General features: G+C 36.2%; 1 protein-coding gene across 1 annotated transcript; it reads right to left on the bottom strand.

Annotated features, from left to right (window-relative positions):
• Positions 1–3,608: 3,608 nt before the first annotated feature.
• On the bottom strand, positions 3,609–24,236 carry dgat1b (diacylglycerol O-acyltransferase 1b; the record flags this gene model as incomplete). Its single annotated transcript, XM_038273068.1, has 16 exons — positions 3,609–4,589; positions 8,077–8,139; positions 8,226–8,313; positions 8,596–8,661; positions 10,002–10,114; positions 10,275–10,319; positions 10,400–10,441; positions 10,667–10,705; positions 11,124–11,227; positions 11,322–11,390; positions 12,537–12,665; positions 15,861–15,966; positions 16,291–16,343; positions 22,359–22,444; positions 23,695–23,735; positions 24,149–24,236. Coding segments are annotated over 16 exons (1,282 nt in total), but the record flags the coding sequence as incomplete, so codon positions are not given.
• Between the last annotated feature and the right edge of the window lie 347 nt (positions 24,237–24,583).

Raw genomic sequence — 24,583 nt, 5'->3', positions numbered from 1 at the left:
AGGCCTTTTACACATTTTATCATAGGTTTTCATAATTATTAAGGGTATTAAACAAATTACTTAAATACAAACAGGAAGGATTTAATACAATGTTTTCCATATGATCTGCAAATAGGAAAAATTAGCCCTTAACCTTCTGTTTCACAAACGGAAAAAAAAAATCTGAAGAAATAAAATTTCTTTCAGGTTTGCTAAAAGAAGCTCTGGCCGAGCTGAAGCAACCGCTTCTTGTTTAAGCTACAGAAACAGCTAAAAAGTAAAGAACCTCATTCAATATTTCCATATCTGAGTAGATTTAATATATGCAATAAAGCAGCTTTGTGCCGTGTTTCTTGTTTTCTGTGAGACTGTGTAAGTAAAGGACATAAAGTGAGACTTTTACATTGCCGCTGTAAATAGCCCTTGATCCATCTATCTTGCAGAATGAGATGGCTTTGTGTCTCCTGGTTTCCTGGCTGGAGGATCATCATTACTCACAACCTGTCAGCGTTTCTGGGAAATATCCGTAGTAACAGATACCTGGAGAAGTCAATGGATCATCTTCTACAGAGGATGGGGATGAAAAGAAAGGCTGGAACAGAAACAGAACAAAAGTTGGGAAACACGTCTGTGAGTCTTGATACCGATATTGAAGATGGACATTTACCCCAGGTGTTTGTCTTTTTCTAAAGAACAAATCAAGGGATGAATATTTCTTCTTTTATTTTGAAAAATTTAACTACTTAGCTGTCCAGACACCATTTTTTCCTTAAATTAGATGTAAATCTGTGAACAAAATGAGATTCAAGAGAAAATGATCTTATTTTAACAAAAAAAAACAACCCTTTAGTGTAATATAGATCTTCCAATCAGTGAACTGATCCTTATTAAGACTGTTTAACTATCCCTTTCATAGAGACTCACCCACATCTGCAGGAAGATTGTTGCTTCTCACAGACTGGCTGTTTAAATCTCTGTCAACCTGACATAGTGCAGGTTTTCAGCTCTGTCCTCATCCCCCTGAATGACTGAGCAAGCAACAGACTGTGACCTGATTTGTATCCCAAGAGCACAGGGATATATGTTGTTTGCCGTTATGTTTAAACCAATTAGCTGCCAAATCATACAGATTTTCTTGTAATATAACACATGGGTAACTTTTTAGTATAAAGATAGTGAGAATTTGACAAAGTTTATTCATGATTTATAGTTCCCACTTTTATTAAACTCTCTTCATTTTTAATCTAAAGGCTGAACTTTTGTCGCCTTGGACCAGCAAACCTCACAATGTTTCATTGGAAAAACAACAAAGTGGATATCAATTAAAATGTTTTTCAAGTCTTTTTAACATGTGAAGTGTTCCATGCACTGTATTTTTCATTTAAATTCCTGAGTGACCTGGATGGTAATTAGGCCACTATTCAGTGATAAACTACAGGTGCTGGTCATAAAATTAGAATATCATGAAAAAGTAGATTGATTTCAGTAATTCCATTTAAAAAGTGAAACTTGTATATTATATTCATACATTACATACAAACTCATATATTTCAGATGTTTATTTTGTTTAATTTTGATGATTACAAATGACAACAAATGAAAATCTCAAATTCATCATATCAGAAAATTAGAATATTGTGAAAAGGTTCAAAATTGATGGCCCCTGGTGCCACACTCTAATCAGCTAATTAACTCAAACCACCTGCAAAAGCCTTTAAATGGTCTTTCAGTCTAGTTCTATAGGCTACACAATCATGGGGAAGACTGCTGACTTGACAGTTGTCCAAAAGACGACCATCGACACCTTGCACAAGGAGGGCAAGACACAAAAGGTCATCGCTAAAGAGGCTGGCTGTTCACAGAGCTCAGTGTCCAAGCACATTAATAGAGAGGCGAAGGGAAGGAAAAGATGTGGTCGAAAAAAGTGTACAAGCAAGAGAGATAACCGCACCCTGGAGAGGATTGTGAAACAGAACCCATTCAAAAATGTGGGGGAGATTCACAAAGAGTGGACTGCAGCTGGAGTGAGTGCTTCAAGAACCACCACACACAGACGTATGAAAGACATGGGTTTCTGCTGTCGCATTCCTTGTGTCAAGCCACTCTTGAACCACAGACAGCGTCAGAAGCGTCTTGCCTGGGCTAAAGAGAAACAGGACTGGACTGCTGGTGAGTGGTCCAAAGTCATGTTCTCTGATGAAAGTAAATTTTGCATTTCCTTTGGAAATCAAGGTCCCAGAGTCTGGAGGAAAAGAAGAGAGGCGCTTCATCCACGTTGCTTGAAGTCCAGTGTAAAGTTTCCACAGTCAGTGATGGTTTGGGGTGCCATGTCATCTGCTGGTGTTGGTCCATTGTGTTTTCTGAGGTCCAGGGTCAACGCAGCCACATACCAGGAAGTTTTAGAGCACTTCATGCTTCCTGCAGCTGACCAACTTTTTGGAGATGCAGATTTCATTTTCCAACAGGACTTGGCACCTGCACACAGTGCCAAAGCTACCAGTACCTGGTTGAAGGACCATGGTATCCCTGTTCTTAATTGGCCAGCAAACTCTCCTGACCTTAACCCCATAGAAAATCTATGGGGTATTGTGAAGAAGAAGATGCAATACACCAGACCCAACAATTCAGAAGAGCTAAAAGCCACTATTAGAGCAACCTGGGCTATCATAACACCTGAGCAGTGCCACAGACTGATCGACTCCATGCCACGCCGCATTGCTGCAGTAATACAGGCCAAAGGAGGCCCAACTAAATACTGAGTGCTGTACATGCTCATACTTTTCATGTTCATACTTTTCAGTTGGCCAACATTTCTATAAATCCTTTGTTTTTATTGGTCTTCAGTAATATTCTAATTTTCTGATATGATGAATTTGAGATTTTCATTTGTAATCATCAAAATTAAAAAAATAAACATCTGAAATATATGAGTTTGTATGTAATGTATGAATATAATATACAAGTTTCCCTTTTTAAATGGAATTACTGAAATCAATCTACTTTTTCATGATATTCTAATTTTATGACCAGCACCTGTATTTCATTGCAGCTCAGGATGGGTGGAATGTTGTCCTGCAGGAACGGGAACATCTACCACTCTGGGTGGGTGGAAAGTTTTCCTGCAGGAACGGAAACATCTACCACAGTTTTAAGCCTTTTTCAGCTTCTAACTGCAATTTTTAGACAGATCCCTGAGTATGGTATTTTTTTCATTTTATATTTTAACTCCATACTGTATATCTTAGAGACATGGCCAGGATGCTGCTACTTCATTTTCTTTTGAAATATGATGAGTTCAAGATCATGTACAGTGTAGGTTTTTCACTATCCACAGTGTTTCTGTTTTTAGTCTCACCTAGTTTATCTCTTCTTCCAAATGTTTAGCTGTCACTTAAGTCAAACTACATACTAGACTTCTTCTTTCTCTCAGTAACAGTTTTATTTCTGAACCTTTTCATACAAGCAGCTTTTACGGAGTGCATATCGGACAGTTTTTCTGTAGACAGACACTCCAGGCTGAGTTGTGGTGCTACGCAGCGCTTCCACAGTTACAATTGTCCTCTTGGTTGCCTTTCTACTGTGGTTCGAAACAATAATAGCACTTAAAAACATTCTTTCCATTTGCAATGTAAGAACCCATTATCATTTTTATTTTTCTATAAATTCACAAACTCTTTTATACACAAAGACTTTCATCACCACTGAAAAGACAAAAACAATTTGTGAAAAAGGTGAAGTAGAAACATGGATAAAATCCTACCCTGTTTCTTTCTACATTTATTTTATATCAGAGTTATAAAAAAGACTTGGCAATAGTCCCGAAAACTGTTTTCATATGGCACTTTTGATAATATTAAAAATAAGAAATCATATCAACTCACAGGAACTGATAAAGAAATCATGAAACAAAACAAAAACAGCGGAATACTGCAACCCTACAGTCATCCATCCTTGCATTTTAAAATCGGACGGATTACAGTAACCTAGATATATTACTTTGAAAGATAATTTCATCCCCACTTGAAGTAATACACTTAAACCCTGTTATGCAATTATATGATGACACATTCTCCTCAAAAATCATACTGTTAATTTAAAAACAAAGGGAAGAACTGCATATTCACATACGTTTTAACCCAGACTCACAATTATTTGTTCTAATAAGACACTAGAGTACCGATTACCTGAGTATAAAGCTGAGGTCAGCAGTTTTTCTGTTCCCTCCTACAGTTAGCGTGGTAGTTCAGGATTAAGAGATTATGATGACATTTTTGTCCTCAGTAAAGTCTATAAGAAGTTTTATGTAAACATGGCAGAATCATTAATTTGATGAGAGTATCCTGAGGTATAGACTACAGTATCTGTAACTGGCTATATATTAGTGCAGTTCTTATGTTTGTTCATGTATAAGAAAGAGAAGAAAAACGTTGGAGTGGAATTTGTTCTGGCTTGTGCAGGTACTACTCTGCTCCATTCCTGTAGTGCATGACGTAGTAGTCGTGGACGTACATCAAGACAGCGAACGGCTGGCCGATGATGATTGACATCCACACTGCAGCGTTGCCGTAGTTACCTCGCAGGAATTTGCCAACAAACCAGGCTAATGGAAGCTGAGGAGGAGCCAAAAAAAATGTTTTAGTGAGCCACAATTACAGTTTCATGGTTTTCATTTAGCTGATTGGTTTGTAGGGCTACAATCATATAAAATGTATAAATCACTGAGCTAATAATTGACATTCCAGATTTCCTTCATAATTTACCAAAACCATTCATTCCTGTCAGACACTGTTTAGTACAGTTAAAAAAGAAGTAAGCAACTAAAACTTATCAGGCTCCTAATTACATATTTGGTCACTTAGTTAGAGCCTAGTCTGAAATTAAAAGCTACTAACTTTTATTAAGTTCAGAATAGGGCTGCAACTAACGATTATTTTAAAAATCGATGAATCGGACGATTATTTTTTCGATTAATCGATGAATCGGACAAAAAATATTTTTTATATTAACCTCTTTATTCCAAAATAAACATTTTAGACAGAACAAACAAGCACACAAGTACAGGTTGCTCATTAACTGTACTGGTGCAATATGAAAAATAAATGTTTGTGTAAAAACTACGCAAACTTACATGAGAAATGTAGCTGTACATCCACAAAATATAGGGTACTTTGTTTCATAAAGCGCAAAAAAAGACATTTTTGTTTTTAAAAGCCCCTAAGGGGTTCAAACAATAGGCCCCCCCATTTCAACAAATGAGTTTTTTTAGACTAGAAGAGTTCTGCCTTTTAAGAAAGGAAAGTATAGCAGTTAAAGTTGCTACTTGAGAAAATACTGAACCATAGAGATAAAAATAGCCCTGTGATTCAAATTATAAATTGTATTTGGAATAAAAATGAGAGAACTACGGGTGCTAAAAAACACATCCTCCAAAGACAGATATTTACATGGGAATGTGGCAGATAATTAATTGACATATTACTGATCTTGCTGGATTTTATTCTGCTTTACTTCCATAAATTGCAGGATCTTCTTTACTTTATCTTCGCCAGAAGATTTAAACTTTAAAAGCCTTGCCCTCATAATTTGCAAGTTAATTTATTTATAAAGTAAATGTAAACGCTGCTTAAGCTAATTCAAATGAAATTAAAAGTAAAATAAGTAGCCAACCTTATCACTGTCTGTAACCTACTAACACGGTAAGGAAAGCATCAGATGAGCTACCTGAGAAACTAACGTTACGTTTCCCCACTTTAAAACCAAACAAACATGGTGGTTCCGTGCCATGTTAATTTCTTTTGAAAAAAGTTGCATGTTATCACTTTTTTCGCTTTACAAAGCGCAGGCTATTTTAATTATTGTGATCAATTTGCGCCGTCAATCCCGGTGCATGCGCGCTTCATTTGCAGTCTGGACGCTGAGGCTCTGACTGCAGCGCTGAGAGGGACTCCTGCGGGAGCGGGGGGAGGCGCCCCACGGCAGAGTAGGAACGATACATGCTTTCACGTAAGAGTCTCCAAAAGCCGCCAGTGAAACCGAAAAAAGTCGCCAGATTTGTCGCTAGTCGCTTTTTTGAAAAATAGTCGCTGGAGGGGTCTGAAAAGTCGCTGAGTTGGCAACACTGCTCCTGCGGCGCTGACTCGCTCTGCCATATTTTTTTTTCTTCCTCTTTCATTCAAGAGGCAGTGATGACGGCGCGGCAGATGACGCAATAATCGCGCGACACAACTAATCGATGATGAAATTCGTTGCCAACGCTTTTAAAAGTCGATTTTTATCGATTTTATCGATTCGTTGTTGCAGCCCTAGTTCAGAAATAAAGGTCTTAGACTATAAAAACAAAAGGTTAACACAGATTTAATACTGTCCTTAAAATGCAACAATTGGTAACAGGTAGTTTGTTTTCGTTTCTTTCATTTTGATTCCTAGCAAAAAACAACAACAACAAAATAACAAAACAAAAAAATACAAATGAACAAATAAATCCACCAAAATAAATTTGTTTAATTCTTCAAGTAAGGTAAAACCAACACTGTGTCCAAGTTAAATAAATGCTGCTATTGCATTATTAGACTAACACTATTTCAAGTAATTATAAAGATATCATTAATAATAATAATAATAATAATATCACAAATCTAGACAATTTGTCAAACTTATTGCAATGCTTAGAGGCAAGTAGATATCTTATAAAAGCCAATTAATCAGGCTATAAACATTTATATTTGTGCTTTTATTGTAACACGGTATAATTTACATTTAGTGTTTGGAGTTAATTGACATCATGATTTCTATTCATACTGGTTAAAGTAATTAACAAAATATTTTGTCATAAAAATGATAAATGACAATAACAAATGACAGTACTTAAATGATAATCAACCATCCCCAATAACAATAATAATAAATCTGATGATAACAATCACCCATGGGAGATTCTACCACCTTTTAAATAAATGGAATCATGTTTGTACTGTAATGAATAATATTGCAGCTGGACTCCGGCAGCAGTTAAAAAGAGTATCATGAACTTTTCTTGACTGTAACACGACAATAAAATAATTAATACTATACTGACATTGGCTTAAAGGAATAGTACACCCAAAACATGATTAGCCTTCATTTTCTACTCACCCCCATGCTGAACAACACTCTGGAGTACTTTTTTGACATCTCAAATGCATCTGGAGATCTGGGAGGCTTCTTGCTGTCTGCTGACATTCAAATAATGGAGGTCTATGGTGCCCGAGGCAGAAAGGTCCATAAAAGTCCACAAAAAACGTGTCAATATTCCTCCATACTGCTCGTCCAATGTATTCCAAGTGTCCTGAGTGGGTAGCATCCAGAATTTACTCGAAACGAAGTCATTTAGAATGTTTTTAGAGCATAAACAGTAGTGTATAGGATTTCCTAAAAGCGCGTTCACGAGTCTACGGAAACCGCGGCAGACCAAACCAGACGAAAGTGCGCATTCAGATAATGCAAGCGTAGAAGAAGAAATGTGCTGTTTACCTGTGCAAAGAAAGAAACAACGAAAGAAAAATGTCTGAGGACTTCAGTGTTGAGGAAGAGCAGGAGTTCTTTGCCGAGCTGAATGCGCACTTTCGTCTGGTTTGGTCTGCTGCGGTTTCCGTAGACTCGTGAACTCGCAGGCGCGCGCTTTTAGGAAATACTATACACTACTGTTTATGCTCTAAAAACATTCTAAATGACTTCGCTTTGAGTAAATTCTGGACGCTACCCACTCAGGACACTTGGAATACATTGGACGAGCAGTATGGAGGAATATTGACACGTTTTTGTGGACTTTTATGGACCTTTCTGCCTCGGGCACCGTAGACCTCCATTATTTGAATGTCAGCAGACAGCAAGAAGCCTCCCAGATCTCCAGATGCATTTGAGATATCAAAAAAGTACTCCAGAGTGTTGTTCAGCATGGGGGTGAGTAGAAAATGAAGGCTAATCATGTTTTGGGTGTACTATTCCTTTAAACATATCTGTCTCTCTTTAATTCTCAAAACAAATGACAATGAACAAAGATTTGTGTCCTTTGCAACCTTTGCTTTGGGGTACAATTATGAATGATGTGTGGTTTCTCACCTGTGCCATCATTCCCGTGAAGGCCCACAGTCTGAACATCCTGAGAGGAACACTCACCAGGTACTAATGCAGGAACCGACAGGGAACAAAAATCCATGACATGGCATTTCACTGTCAGCAGAAGGTGGCATCTAGAATAATGGTCTTACCTCGTGGAAGAACGCAGAGAGAAAGAAGACAGCTGACTGGCTGACTATTTTACTGAATCCTTTCCTTAGCAGAGGTTTGTAGAAATGACTAACAGACGGTGAAACAGATACAGAGATAAATTAACATCCAGAGGTAATTGTAAGGACAAATGACAGAAAACACTAACACCTGCTTAGAAAGTGAAACATATTTGATGCATTCTTTATTTAATGAATCCCACTGACTCCCTACATGATTCCGTAGGAGAATCCAGAGACTGATCTACATCTATGCTAAAATCTTTGCCAGAAAAATGTCAGTCTTAAGGTCTGTGCCTGCATGTTTACATCTATTTCAGCTAGAATGTGTTTCAGTGAGTAGATGATTTACCGTAGACACCACTTGTGTACAGGGATGTTCCAGTTCTGCCAAAAATAAGTCACCGTCTCTGAATTCCTGAAGGGAACAATTAAATATTAAAAGACAGCAACAGGTTAAGTCCATCATTATATAAACTAAGGAAAAAGAAGAAAAAAAATCAATAGTGTTATTAAGATAAAGATTAAATAAATAAATGGATTGGCCGGTTTTAAAGTTTAACCAGCTATTTAGAAATGTAATATTTCAAGCCTTTTCCAAAACCATAACTAAGCTTCAATGGGTTCTAGAAATCACAAAACCTCTCAGGCCGAATGTTGTTTCTGAGAGAGGGAAACTAAAACTATTGATACGTTGGTGATTTACAAAGATTCGCTATCCGTCAAATCTTCAATAACAAATTCTTAGTATTTAACCACAGTTCATAAAAAAGAATCAGGCTTAGTGTCATACTAGCAACTAATACTTAGAAATAGTCGCTAAAGGAGGATAAAGCCAGTAAAATAAAGATCTGAATTTGGATTTTTACCCTAAAGTAACTGTCAAATACTTTTCCCCAGTACCATAGAGCTAACTGTGCTCTTGATTCTTCTTTAGCCTCATTTTTTCTACTGGATGACTGATATCTAATGAAACAAGACATAATGGCACTTTAGTAATTTATATGTCGAACAATTAAAGGCATCAGATGGAGCTTGAGAGAAGTGTGCAACGGTACCAAATACCAACTATTTATTCTGGTCAACAGTTTAATCTAAGGCTATAGTGGGATGATATCCCTAATCTCCAAACAGTATGTGGTGCAGGTAACCCAGTGTGGCGTGAACACTACACCCAAACTGAACCTTGTCAGGACTGCAGGTAGGCTCTTATATTGTCTCTTTGCACTTCTGGAGCCAGTTTGTGATGTCCTGCAAGGTACTTAGTTTATCTAAAGCCCTAGAAAAGTAAATTAAGAGATAAAATGGGATGATGTCCCATATAATTGCATACCTTCACCAAAAGTTTGTTGATATTGGTAGAGAGGATTTGGCATGGTTTAAAACCTCAAAATCTTATTTGTGCTGAAAAATTTAGTTAGTTTCCCCTTTTTGAGGAGATAAACAGATTTTCCAATAGTATGAGATTCAAGACAATGCCTTTGACAAAAAAAAAAAGTTTATTTTAATTTAAATAAAAAACGAAAACACAAGGGTTAGTGCTTGCAAAAGAGAATAAAAACATCATTATTTTTTTATTTATATAATATTGAAATGTTAATTTTGAAGTGTAAATTGCTAAGCTTGCTTTCCCAGGATTTGGGCCTATACCGCAGCACAAACAGCACCTCAGTGCACAACTAACGCTCCCAGTCATTGATATGCAGCTTGAAGGATCCATTAAGTTCAGTGATAATACACAGACACATATAAACCTACCACCAGTCGTTGTAAAACTGCCTGTCTCCAAACCGCAGCAGCTCGGCTGTAAAATTCATAGACGAGTGGAAGAACCAGTAGAAAAACATCAACCATAACAAGTGATTCGGCACCTAAAAGACGAGGTTTAATAGTCAGACGTAAAAACATTGCTATACACGCGTTTACTCATAGACTATTCCTAATTAGTATATTTCACAAATATTACAGACTACAAAAAAAAATCTCCAAAGTTTTACAACTTTAATGTAGCCATACAATTGCTTTACTTACAGCTAATCGTAACAGCCTCTCAGTCATCAGTGAAAGATCCATGTCCTGGAGGAGATTTAAAAACAGATTTCAAATGTTGAAAATATGAGCAACAGTGCTTAAAACATGCGATTCTGCTTCCTTACTTCAAGGGGCTTCATTGAGCTCTGGATGATCGGGATCATCCACTGTCAAGAAGATAAAAACATACATTTTACACATGTTTCAAATGTATCACATTTTGAATATAAAATATATCTTTAAAGGGTTCTAATGTATAAAAAAAGAAAGAAAGAAATCCAATCAAAGCACTGTACGTGAGGTAACAAAGCTTGTGCTTTAGTTTAAAAGAGATTTCAAATGATCTGACATTAAAAAAAAAAAGAAAAAAGAAAATTAATATTAAACTGTACCTGTTGGGTGAGAGCAACTAAAAGCTGGATGAAAAACAGCTGGAGAGAGAGACATTTTTCCACTGATTAACATGATCTGTTAAATGACAGATAAATGTGGCATAGGAAACACATAAAAATAAATTAAAATCTGGAGGAACTCTAGGAATACAGCTTTTTCCTAACTTAATTTTTTTATAATTCAATTAATCAATCCTGGAAAAAATAAATTAAAGAGTATATTTCTTCACATTTTTCAAATCTGAGCAGGAGTCCTTAACATACGTCTTGACCCAAGCATTAGGTTTAGAAATTCAACAATCTTATATGAGAGGCAGAAAAGTCATTAAAAATTCAATCCACATTTAAGAGACCGTTGTGCCATGTTTACTTGTCTACCACTGTTGTCTTTTGCACAGTGCATTTATCCAGCACTCTTTCAAAAAAATAATGTAGCTAAGTGACATTTTTTTCTCACCATCTCAAACAGCCTCCTCAGAAGGAAGTGAATGCGAACTTTAGGAGATCGAGGAAAGTTTAGCTCGTAACAGAGAGTTGGAGCAAACACAAAGTAGTACATATCTGTGAAAGTAGAGTGGGGGGCAGAGAATGAGACTAATGGACACAGGCATTCAACAGGAAAATGGAGGTGTTTTTTTTTTTTTTTTTTCATTACCTTTGATTGTAAGGTTGCCAGGGTAACATACTTTCTGTGCGGCTGCTTTAAAGTGCTGCGGTGAAGGACCTGTACCAGACAATCAGAGAGTTCAGGTTGGGGGTCTGCATTTAGCAGCTCAAGAGCCAAATATGGAATGTTATAATTGAGAAATAAAGTTACAGAATTCAGACATTAGAAAAATACAAAATTATTTTTTTTTTTTTTAACAATTCCTCTGTAGGTTTTCATACATCATCTATAAAGAACTTCTAAAGTGGAATGATACCGTTAAAAGAGGTTGCCATCAGTCCTTCTATGCCCTCACTGCCCTCATATTTATAAATATAGTGGGGTAAAAAAGGCTCATAACATAAAATAGTTATATTTGTACCTTGCTTAAACTTTATTTGTTCGTTTTTTCAACAATTAAATAAAGAGAAAGGAAATTATATTCTTTAATATTCTATAATAAAAGAAAAGTGTTATTTAGCATTATGACTGAGCAGAATCACATAATATAGAACATATCTTGATTAAAAAGTTAATTTTGCAGGATGCATTTAATTATGCCGTGGCATTAAAGAAATAGATGATTTGTCAAATTCCTAAAAATAGAGGAAAAATTATTTTTATTTGTTGATGGTTATTAATGTTAAATACTGATATAATTTGGATTTAACAAAATTTTAAATTAAACATTTTTGGAGCTACATCAGCCAATGTAATAGGTGTATTAACCCAGCCTATCCAACAACTGGTGTCTTTTATCATTAAATAAATATTGGTTATAAAAAGGCCCAAGAATTGTTTTATCATTTTGAACTTCATCACAATACATGCCAAAAACCTACAGCAACTAGGTGTTTTGAAAAAGGGTCAAAAACACATTTCTGTATTAAAATGCTATTTTGCTATTATTCAATTGTAACTTTTCTTGTTTAAAATGCTGTTTTAATTATCTGCAAGCATAAAATCATTGTAATTCATTAAAATTACGTCTTAAACATACCAGTATGATTAATTAAAATGTGACTTTATAATTGATCAAAAAGCTGCAGATATACTGTCTACCAGTAGGTGTCCCTGCAACATTATGAGCCATTGCAATGATTTGAGAAGTGGCTAAAATTTGATCCATATCTGTACTAATGATACAATTATGTTATCATATTACAGTAATCTGACTTCATGAATCCATAAGATGCACAGGTTGCTTGTATATGTTTGACTTACAGGACAGTGACCGGGCCAGCTTCTTGGCCTTCACAGAGCTCAGCTCCCTGCACCACAGGTTCACGTCTTTATATGAATACAGCTTCAGGAACAGGATTGTGCAAATGCCGAGTGCAAATGCACCACCAACTGACAGGAAGGGCAGAAAAGAAGAAGTGTCAGTTAACAAAGTGACCCTCTTGAGACAGCAGCAGCAGAGACGCCTCATGTGTTTACTGATGGTCTAGGTGTGGACGGGATAAAGACAGACGGAGACAGAAAAAGTCTGTCGTGGCAAGAGAATGAATAAAAACATAAAGGAGGCAGGAAATAAGTTATCATATGACTTCAAGTTGTGTTTTCTGTTTACAGAGTTGAAAGGGATTTGAAGGTAGCTCAACACCAGCTGAGCGGTTTTCATACCAAAGCTTTATCAATAGCCACCATACCCTTTGTAAAATGAGACTACACTAAACACAGAAGAAACAGACACTCGGATGCACCCAGAATCACACAAATAAATACAGCCATAATGTGCCAGCAGAGAGATGAGGAGGTCTGCAGTACACCTGGCACCTAACTACAGCAGATCTTATCCATTAACCATCTGCCTCTCCTGCTCAGTGTGGTCTCTAAACAGTGAGACCGTGTCCAAATCGGCAACTGTAGATTGCGATCATGGGCGCACAGCGGGGACAAAGCTGAAATGGGAAAACATGCCAGTGGAGCCAGTAGTTTGTCTTTCACAGTCATCCACTCAAATCAGGACTAAAGAGGTTCACAATCCTGTTTTTGGTTTTAAAAGCAGAAATTCAAAGAATAAACAAAGAATTAAAAAACTTCAATCCTACTCCATCATTATGTATTTTAATCTATCCTCTTTTAGTAGGATATATGAGGCAGCTGAAAGACTTCCTTCAGACACAGATATTCCATCAAACTTAATGAGTTATACACCATTAATAAACACTTTAATAAATTCCTTAATTCCAGCTTGTTTATTTTCATTGCACTAACACAAGGACAGAGCAACAAAATTATCTTTCAGCATGTAACCCATCCCTTTGGTGAGCAGCGTGCTGCCATTGTGCTGCACCCAGGAAGCAGTTCGGGTTAAGAGTCTTTGCTCAGGGACCCTGAGTCGCAGTTTGTGGAAGAGGGACTCAAACTCAGAACCTAAGGATTCCAAGCTCTATGCCCTAACCACTAGACCCCCACTCGCCTTAATGTTAATATGTCAGATTTTCACAGTTAAGTGAATCTTAATAAACTAAGCACAACTGAGATTTTTATGGATTTGTTCCATACTTAATAACATTACATTACTTATATAGGATGCAAAGGCAAAAATGCTTCAAACTGCATTTTTCTGTGCTGACATAGTTTTTCTCATTTATCTATATAGATGCATGTTAGACGGTTGAGTGAGAATGAGAAGTTGCCGACTTAAGCTAAATTTAAAATATCTGTAAATAGGTACAGGTATCTGAAAATATATTTTTGCTAATAATTTGCCTATTTTTTCTAAAAACAAAAAAGGCCAAACCAAGTTCTGACATGGTGAAGCTAAGAAAGTAGCCTATAAGGGTAAGTAGCACTAAACAACTGTAGGTACTATGTTTGTGTGAAATGTTATAAAATAAAAAATAAAAACTATTTAAATAAACTGAATCTTTGCTATGAAAAGTTTAAAGGATAAATTAAAAAACAAAAGTAGATTTATTGTGATAACAGAACCATACTAAAAAAAAGGGACTAAAGGTTTACCAAACCCAAACCTTGTCTGGACAGTGCAGCATTAGATTAAATTACTTTACCAAATAATTTGAATTTTAGAACCCCACTTAATTTTATACATTTCATTGCAACATGTTCAGAATAGATTCAGGGTCAATCTATCACAGCTACAAATCAAATGATGTATGGCTAAAGTATCAAAGGTGATCCTGGAGTGTTGTCTATTTAGGCCAAACCAAACCTACTGTAGGCTTGGTTTGGCCTAAATACTCTGACAGGGACATGTTTGGTTGTGCCTAAAGAAGTTATGTCACATTCACTTTTACTTTTCTGGCTATCCAGTGATATTGACAATGTAGAGTTTTACAATTTCTTAGAAACTGTCACACTTATCCTCATTTTCTTCACATTTTTTTAAAAGGCCCTTTGAGGTCATCATGTAAACAGATCAAAGTCTCTAAAACACAATATCACCTAAACACACAAATATCTGCACATACACTTGCCCTCTGCCATTGCCCTTCCTGTGTGCACAGCAGCAGCAGAGACAGGAGGGCTTAAAGACAGATGGAACAACTCCCTCGCTCCTTCACCTCCCAGGGAGAGAACAGATGAGAGGAAAAACAGAAGAGAACGACACCCAAAGCAGCAAACAAAGTCTTAAACAACTAATTGAAAATTGAAATAAATATATTTATGGCATCAATGCTAATACTTCATGTCACAGGTGTGTTTTTTTACGGATAAAGAGTTGTGAGTTTAAACAGAATGGAAATTTCCAGCCATCAACTGCCAGATTAAAGTTTGCAAACACAAAGAGACAAAGACCATATTTTTGGAAAATAATATCCTGTATACTGATTAACTTAACATTGTATTCTATAATGACTACTGGTCTCATTTAGAGGTAAAATGGCGAGGCTTGTCTGAATGCATCCTCCCAACTATGAAAGACGGGTGACAGCATAATGATTTTTAAGTGTTAAGAAAATGATTTCCATTACATGTTTTTGTAAATATCTGCTTTCAATTCAGATTTTACTTATACAACATGCACTGTTATAATAGCAGACCTTCACATTTGCAAATAAATAAATAAATACAAATTTTATGTGAGTGACCATCCAATCTGTAGAACAAGTACACTGGTCCCCAGTTTTCCATTGGGACTGCTTAGCTCATGGAAAACAGCCATTTTTCCTGCCAAGCTGCCTGATTAAGACAGACTCAAAGACCCTTGGATGACCCTACAAAATAAAACCACACCCACTTTGGCAGCTTTTCTGTTCCCTCCTCATCTTTTCTCTCCTTCCATTTCATTTCCGTTCACCATCTTCACCACTTGACATCCCTCTCTCTTTAGAGCCAACTGGAAGCAGTCCAGTCATGACCAACTAGACCATTACTGCTGACCGACTCCAATAATGACTTGGTCCAAGACGTACCCTTTAATATGCTATTAAATGGTTAAGTGTTTCTGTGAGAGGGTGAAGTTATCACTTCATTTACTTCTATATACTACAATAACATGCATGCAAGATTGGTTTTATAATATATATATGTTTGGTAATGCTTTGTGTTATTCAAGGAATAGTGAGCAACAATTACCTGGAGTAATAGAGGGAACCAGAAGCACCACAACTGCAGGAAATGTTAGCAGGATGAACAAGTTAATGAAGTGGATCACAAATCCAGTGAATTCACTGAATGAACCCTGGTTAAAAAAGAGAGAAAAAAAACATAGGAGCTTTTACTTTAAATACTTAAAGCATTTATTCATTGTTCCATTTTCAACCACTGCTCAAGAGAAACTGCCTTAGACTTCTAACTTTTGTTGTTGCCATTATTTTGGAAGGTAGAGCAAGACAAGTTGGATTCTCTCATGTATCTTAAACATATACTGACATGCAAGGTTAAGTCAGGCATCTTGTTTTCTAAAAAACTTCTTATGAGAAAAGCAAAAGGCTGACAAGCTCTTTCCAGTTAAATCTTACAAAACTCTCTGATGTTCAGAAGCAAAGAAAGTTTCTACACTCACCTTTGACAGCTGCCTTTCAGTATAGAGAGCCACAAAAATGAACACATTGCACACTGTGAAGAAATGAAGAGAATACTATAATTAAAGCTGTTAAATAACTTTAGACCAGTAGAAACTCAAGCATGTTGGTTTAAAACTAAATTGTAGTCAAAATGTTCAATTTTTCCGAAGTAATGTAACATATATTTATACAGACTAATCCAAATCAGTAATAATTAACTTACAATAGATTCTTAGAAAACAGACACTAAAATAAATAACTGCCTTTCTTACCAAAGGCAAATAAAATTTACCAATTTTTCTACAACATGTGTTACTAAGAGAGCGAAATCTAATCCAGATTAAATAAATCAGCAGCTTCAATGCAGACAGGTGGGGAAGAAGTTTCCAGTTTTTGCCAGCAGGGGGTGATGGATAGTTGTTTGAATCAAAGTGCGTTGCATTGATGCAGTAATCTCTGACAAATACAAATTAAGCTAGTCAAAGTTCTGAAACCTCCTTCATTATAATTTTTACTTACATGTTTTAAGCCCAGAGTGACAAAAATACACAGTTTCCACATTAGATGAGTCAAGCAATTTTTTTTTCTTTTTGCAATTTTTCCAATCCAATGTAAAAAGCAGATAGAATTGTTTGTAATAGATCACTTACACATTACTAATGGTAACTGGTAATTACTCTTTCTCTCTTGATTCCTACACTATACTGATTATGACTCAGTATTTCAATCATTCAAAAAAAAAGGTACAAAGCCCTGTAAAAAAAATCACCAACAAAAACAAACTAAAATGTGATTTTACAAAGTAAAATGTGCACATTGCACAAAGGCCATGCTTAGAAAGAAGGAAAGCAAAGCAATGACTTCCTGAGACGTGCCGATTATACAGGTGGATCTAATCAGTTTAAACAATTATCCAATCAAGTTAAGAGCTGTCCCAAATAGCTGCTATTATACAAATGACAGGTGATTGTAGCTGGCCTAGGCTTTGAATAATAAAACGCTCTAGTGCCATCTGGTGCTAAAAAAAGAAGTCACTCAAACAACATGTTTAGAAACTGATGGATCTCTGAGAGGTCACTAAAGAAATGCACAGTAGATTAAAAAAAAGGCAGACTTGATTACAACAGCAGATGTTACATTCTGAGGAAAAAAGATCTAGGAACCCAATGCCAAAAGGTGTAGTAAAAGAATGTAGAAATATAGTCGTAATACCCTAACACAGGAGCCAAGAATTTAAAGCTTGAAGATAAATTGGTCCTCCAAATAGACAGTGGTCCTAAGCATAGTGCCAAACCACGTATAAAGAAGTGTTATACATTAAAGCAACAGTGCATAACCTTCGACCCCATATTTAGCTTAATTTGAGATTTAGCTAATAATTTTTTAGGTCAATATACAGCACTTGGTACATATCATTGATATGGGCGTAGCCAGAAAATCCTAATAAGGGTGGCCAGTCAATAACCAATGTACATTGAGGGGAGGCCGAAAGGCACCAGAACCTCAGGGTCAATCTACACTCTTCCAACAGGAACGAGCACGACATCCACATTTTCTAAATAAAGACAAACGGTCCTTTCCTGCAGCCTTTGCTAACAAATAGATGCATATATTTAAACATCTATGCTGTGTAAATAAAAGGTATATTGGAAAAAATTCTTTCAGGTTTGAGTTCTGGGGCGAACACATTGTCATTACCTACTTTTATCAATAATCATTTTGCAAAAAAAGTTATCTATGATTTCACTGAAGACTTCTAGATGACTTGCAGAGGCACATAATTTAATCTTTACCCCAAATAATTCAAAATTTAGTTCTGAAAAGAACATGAATTCTGTATCTATCATCTTTAATGTTTTTATATTGATGTGCATAATTAACCGCAGTTTTTCTGTTGTCAAGTAGTCGTTAATATATGAAAAATTTAAATGTTTAATAGGTTTGAGCATTCCTCTTCAGAGTATTACCGCTGCCACAGCTTGTGTTAGAGGGAAAAAATAGTAGGGTGGCCACAGGGGTGGGCAATGATTGGCTAAAGGTGGCCATGGCCCCCCCTGGCCCCCCATCTAGCTCCACCCCTGCATATCAACGCTTCATGCAGGCTGCCCTTTTCAAAAGCGCTCACCTATTTAACTTGTTATTATTGGATCCATCGCTTCATGAGTCATGTGACCCAGAGCGCCGCTTTTCAGCAGTCTGAACTTCCCTTAAACACCACAGCTAAATCTGCTAAAAGTTGTTGGTAGGCAACAAAACAGATATGATGTTTACCTGATCAGGCATAGTTTTGGTTTTGTGATATATAGAGGTATGAATGTGGGTTGGTCTTTACAAGTAACTACATGACTTCTCAATCTGCTGGTCCACATTGTCATTTTATCAAGTTAAAAACATGGAGCGAGAATATTTCATTTTGTGACAGTGCAATGTCACAAAAGAGTTAAAACTTGAAGTTAGGGTCAAGCACCTCTGGTGGCTAAAAGTTACACATTATTCTTTTAAAGTCAATGTATTAGAGTGGCCTAATCAAAGTCTTGATTAATATCATTATGTTTTAAGACAATTTTTATATAATCTATCTTTAGTGTAAAGTGTTAAGAAAGAAGAAGCAAGAAAAAAATGACAGCAGATAGTTTTCTTTGTTATTGGCCAATACACGTAGCTAAATAAAATTGCAGAACTATTATATTCAGCCCAAAATGAGCACAGTACTAAATAATGATACGTTCAAAAGGTGAGATAAGATGTTTAGGTCTATAGCTGTAACAACCAAGCCCTCCATCACATGTAAAACCTGTTGAATATTACATTTTGGAGCAAAACACGTATAGAGCAGCAAGAGAAGCAAATCCTACTTATAGCCCACTTTCTTAAAAGCAAACTTTGAGCTTGGCCTTGCTAACTTTATCCATTTTGCTGGCATGCACCATCATTCGAGAGTTAAAATGTGTGTGTAATCTGCTGCAGTGACTCACTGTCCCTGTGGGGGAATTAGCTCTGTTCCTGTCCATGCTACTACTGAGAAACTTCAATTCTCACCTGTCTCTTTACCCATCTTCTCTGCAGTCATTTGCTTTAACTCCATCTATTTTCCCTCTCTTCAACCTCTTTCCCTGTTTCGATGTAGAACTTTACCATGTCTCTTTCCATCTCTTACCCCTTTCCCATTTCACAGCTCTCCATACACCTTCACCCAACTAATTTAATCTTCCATTAAATACTTCCCCGACTCCACTACCACCTCTTCTTTTCCCTCTTAGTCACTCACCACCTACCAAGCTCTCCTCATCTCTGCAAGAGAATACCAGTGTTAGTATATAGGGCAGCTGATTGTCCCACTAGAGACACTGTGAGCTGCACTGCTGCAGACCTTCACTGCAATGTAACATGAGGATAAATATGGAAGAAACTGCAGCAGTGCACAGCATGCACCTGCGTGTTGCTGTTACTGATCTTATGTCATACACTACTTAGTGAAAATACTTAAAATAAATACTAGAAAACACGACATGTCTTTGTAGCAGTTAAAAAACACTGTGACTTAATTTCTTGATGTTTTAAAATATAATGCCTACTGTATAAAACCTCTAGATTTGTTTGATGATCGTTTTCACCCACAGTTGCAAAGATTCGTTTTGGTTTTGTAGTAGAATCAACCTAATAACTCTATCATTTCAGAAAAATTATGCAACAGTTCTTCAGTTTTAGTTAGTAATTGCAACCATAAAAACAAAATTTGTATGGTTGCAATTTTTATGGTAAATTGGCAGCGGGCTTACATAGGTCCTTTTGTATTTCTTACTGTATATTTCTTATAGTTATAAGCATGAATTGATTATATGAACTGTATTATCTGATAATAATCACTTGCTTCAAAATCTTTAAGGTGGTGGCAATGATGCAACAAATCATGCACTGACAATAACCATGGCGACACATGCAACATTTAGGAGAAATCAAGAATCAAAAGAGAATATAAAGGAGAGATGTAGTTTATCTATTTATTTTTTATGCGAGAGAGAAAGAGGAAGAAGATACGCAGCAAACATTCCATGGTCAGGAATCCAACATCAGGCAACTGCATCAAGGAATAAGAAAGGAATATCTAACGTCCCCTCAACCACTCTACTGTGATGGCTCAGATAGAGGATTTAAAATTAAATGGATAGACTAAATCTATACCAGATGTCTGATGGCATATTATTTTATAATGGTGTACGGTGCCAAGTAGTAGTAGGTGGTACTTCTCTTTATGAAGAACTACTCATTTTTGTCAATGAGGCACACTACAATGTGCACCTAGTTGGGTAAGAAACATGTGAGTGTCCTTCACAGTGGAAAACAAGAGTGTCATTACAAGCAGGGTAGACATTTTATTTTTTGTTTTACTTAACTATTTCAGCTAAATAGGTCACAACAACTCAAAGGGTAGCTGCACTGCAGTAGATAAAATTTTTGGAACAGCACAGAAGGCTAAAACTATTTAAATTGACCATTTTGTGTTTGTTTCACTACATTATTTTCAAGCAGTTTAGGTTCTGAAAATATACTCTGAGCAGGTGTTCAATGTAGGTTTTGAGTATTTTTTTGTCAAAGCTTTGATGATGTCCAAATAATAAAATCATCTATCCTACATAAAATGAGGATATTGTTTACAGTAGTTCTCTCAAGTGGCACAGATAGGAGATGTGGAGTCAACAAATCATCTCTATGGCTGCATCCAAATGTCCACCCTAATCACTATATAGGGCATTATATAATGGTTACGCCATTTTAGATGAGTGTCTGAAAATCTAGTGGATGAAAAAGTAGTGGACTCTAAATTTCCCACAATGCAACTTGAAAAGTAGTGATCATCCATGGTCACTAGATGAGCATATATATCCCATAATGCTTTGCGAGGAGAGCCTTCCTCACAAAGCATTATGGGATTTGCTGTCACAGCAGCCCGCTGTCGACTACAGCTTTCGCTACCCGACAGTGGAGACAGATAATAAATATGCCGCAGGCACTGTGCGGGGGGTCACGTGACCAATGGCAAGTAAAAAGTAGTGATCATTTGTCCGAATGGTCAGTTAACTGAGTTCATTATAAAGTCTACTATATATTCTCAGCTCTATAGATTGATTTAGGGATTAGGGTGGATGTTCGGACACAAACTAGGTCATGTCATTTTTTCTGCCTAGCCACTGAACCAGGTGACTCTTATCTGGTTTAAACTGTGCAGATTGGACTCACCTGGTTCACAGGCGGGGCAGAACAAATACATGACATAATTAATTGTTGACTACAGCTCCCTATCTCTGCAAAGTGGTGATTAGGTTTAGTGAAATATTAAATCTTTTACATAATCTTTGTCTCTGTTTTCAATTTACAGCAAGAAGCTTAATTTTATGCTATTTGTTCAGCATTATTTTCTAGTCATCGCTCCAGTTTATACATCTTACGGAGTGGCTGAAAAGATGTTAGCTGATGCATGATTGGATCAAACCTTTAGAGGCTCTCTATCACTCTGTCTAAATGTCAAAATTACCAGTAATAAAATGTGTGTTTCCTTTTCAATCCTGGCTGTTCTGTGTGGTGTTGTGATGCATCTCAATAATCCAGGCAGTATAATTAGACAGGTCCTGAAGATGTGCTCAACTTTTTTTTTTTGAGTTTTATACCTGGTGTTTATTTTCATATGGAATCAAACATCACCTTTCTACCGCTGGGCTTAACTCATGCATTTATTATCCACTTGACCAATGGGCCTCTGTTACAAAGATTTTCTCAACTTCACCAATCTTAAAGCATTCACCAAGTCCCACAGAGACAAGTCCTGAGTAAGAAATAGCTGAAACTTTTCTCTCCTACTTTAATGTAAAAAAAAAATGCTGCATTAAATCCACTAATTTGCCTTGGAGGTGAAATTTACATTAAAAAAAGTCATTTGCAGTCATTTTCAAACAATGATCCCATTATAGAATGAGTTTGCATATTTCATAAACCTGTCTAAAATTATCCTGTGTGTTTTAATATTATGTTTCGACTAATTTAAATAAAAAAAAAAGTTTTTTTAACCTACCAATTACCAGGCATGCGGCAGGCCAGCTATAAGGGTCTTTCAAAAACAGGGAAATCACTTGAATAGGGTCCACGAGAATACCATACCTGGAAAAATATGCAAACAAGTCATCAATGCTGTGAAACATATATACAATATTTAAAATACTTAGAAATTGCAGTTTCAAACATACAAATACTTCACATCTGTCCTGTAATGACAGGATTAAAGTAATAGGGAATCGACTGTTCCAATGGTTGCGTTTCCGAATTCTCCTGAGTGGTGCCTGACTTTACACGAGTGAATAAAGTGAATGTGATTGGTTGATCATCAAGAGGGCGGGATTGTTGTGGCGGATGGTTCGCAAGCACGTTTGGTTGTGGCTGGTGTCTCGGAAGTATCTGGCTAACCAGTTAGCAACTTAGTGCTAGAAGGTTCCCAATTGGAAATTACATTGGGACCAAGTAGCACTTAGCAATGACACTGGATGAGTCTCCTCCGTCATGCAATTTTTATTTAGTGAAGGAAAGCGGGGAGGAAGTTGTTATGGAAGAGGACGCCAGGGCAGCAGAAGCTTGGTTTGGTGTAGAAAGCTTACAGCCGTACATGTTTGAGCCCTTGCCTTACAAGGCTGCCAGTTCTGTTAGCTCTACGCCTGCCGAAGAAACAGACGTCTATCCCCGTGAACTCAATGGTAAAGTAAATGATTCTTATTTCTTATTTCAACTGTTGCGTATATTAGCTGCGAGATATGAATCAAGATGCTATAACCGAATAAATTTGATTGACAGATGACCATTGATATATGATTGGCCCAAATTAGGTGTATAAGCTGACGTATAACTAACTAGTCTGCATAAGATAACTTAAAAAAAAAAAAAAGATTTTAAGACAGTATTTTTTTTTTCAAATAGAAATGTCTTACTTTTGGGAACAATAACCTCTGATAAAGAGTCAATTTATATACATGTTTAAGCAAGAATGATGTGACATTTAAATATGATTTCCCTACGACTTTAAAGACTTAGCTTATCATTTCAAAGTGAAAATCGCTGCTAAAATCAGAGCTGAATTAGGAGTGTTCAACAGCTTTCTCATGGAACGGATATAAACAGTTTTGCAACAGCAAAACTAACCCTTTGTTGATAAAATTATTAAATATATCTGTTATTTCAGGATGGGAAAAAAACAAGAACAAAAGACAACATCTTACAATAAATAAAATCAACTAAGTGAGAAATAATTGTTTAGATTTAATTTGTGAGAATATAGTCTCATTTGAATCTAAACCCTTTAGGAAAGAAAGAACAGGGAAAAGTTGTTTAAATAACAGGTAATAATATTAAAAGGTACTCACTTTAATATGTTTTCTAAGAAAAGGCGAGCATTACTCAGGACCTAGAACAGAACAGAGAACATCACTGTAGCAGTATCTTATAGTTTTTCAACTTCTGCAGCCATGAAAAGACATATAATAATTTTGATTTAATGCCATTTTTTAGGGCTGTCCAAATGTCTAGTGGGTGAAAATCTAGTGCACTAAAATTTTCCACAATGCACCTTCTAATTATGGGATTTTTTTTTTTTTAGGTATAAATTATAATATTATCAATTTCACCATTAAAGCATATGTCTCAATGCCTAAAAAAAGCTAATCAAAACAGTTAGCAATTATAGTTTTTATACGTTTATAAAAGAAACAAACCCTGAATTATTTGTATTCCTAACAGCCAACAAGCATTGAGGAAGAAAAGATTTAATGCTGTTAGTTACAATGTTCCTACAGTTGTGAAAACACAAGTAATTCTTACCAACATTACCACACACCAGTTGAGCACTCCTCTGTAGTTTCTGTAACCGCTGGCTGAGCTAAGGAGAGATTCCTGTGCCTGGTGGCAGCTACAAAAAACAAGAATACAGTTTATAGCAAATAAGATAATGAGCTGGAGAGCAATTTATTTCCATCAGATTCTAGCCTCAAATTAAATGTCTTTCAAAGGTTGTTTGTAAAGGAGGAAATGAGACATTGGCATCTCATTAGCCTTCACATGCATTGGAATGTGCAGGTTTATTTACTGTAGCAAAGAGCCAAACAGGAAAATGTATTAATTAAGAACCACAGGCAACACCTATTCATTTAAAAATGCTGCGCTACATTAGTTCTCTGTTATATATCTCATTAGAAATTTGGTAAAATTACTTAATAATAAAACTAACTTACATGAAAATCTGTCTAGTTGAGTCTT

The sequence above is a fragment of the Cyprinodon tularosa genome, unplaced genomic scaffold, assembly GCF_016077235.1.
Source record: "Cyprinodon tularosa strain WSP-4 unplaced genomic scaffold, ASM1607723v1 ctg854, whole genome shotgun sequence".
Lineage (NCBI taxonomy): Eukaryota > Metazoa > Chordata > Actinopteri > Cyprinodontiformes > Cyprinodontidae > Cyprinodon > Cyprinodon tularosa.
Note: the sequence above shows the minus strand (reverse complement) of the source record. Positions and strands in the feature narration are given on the sequence as shown.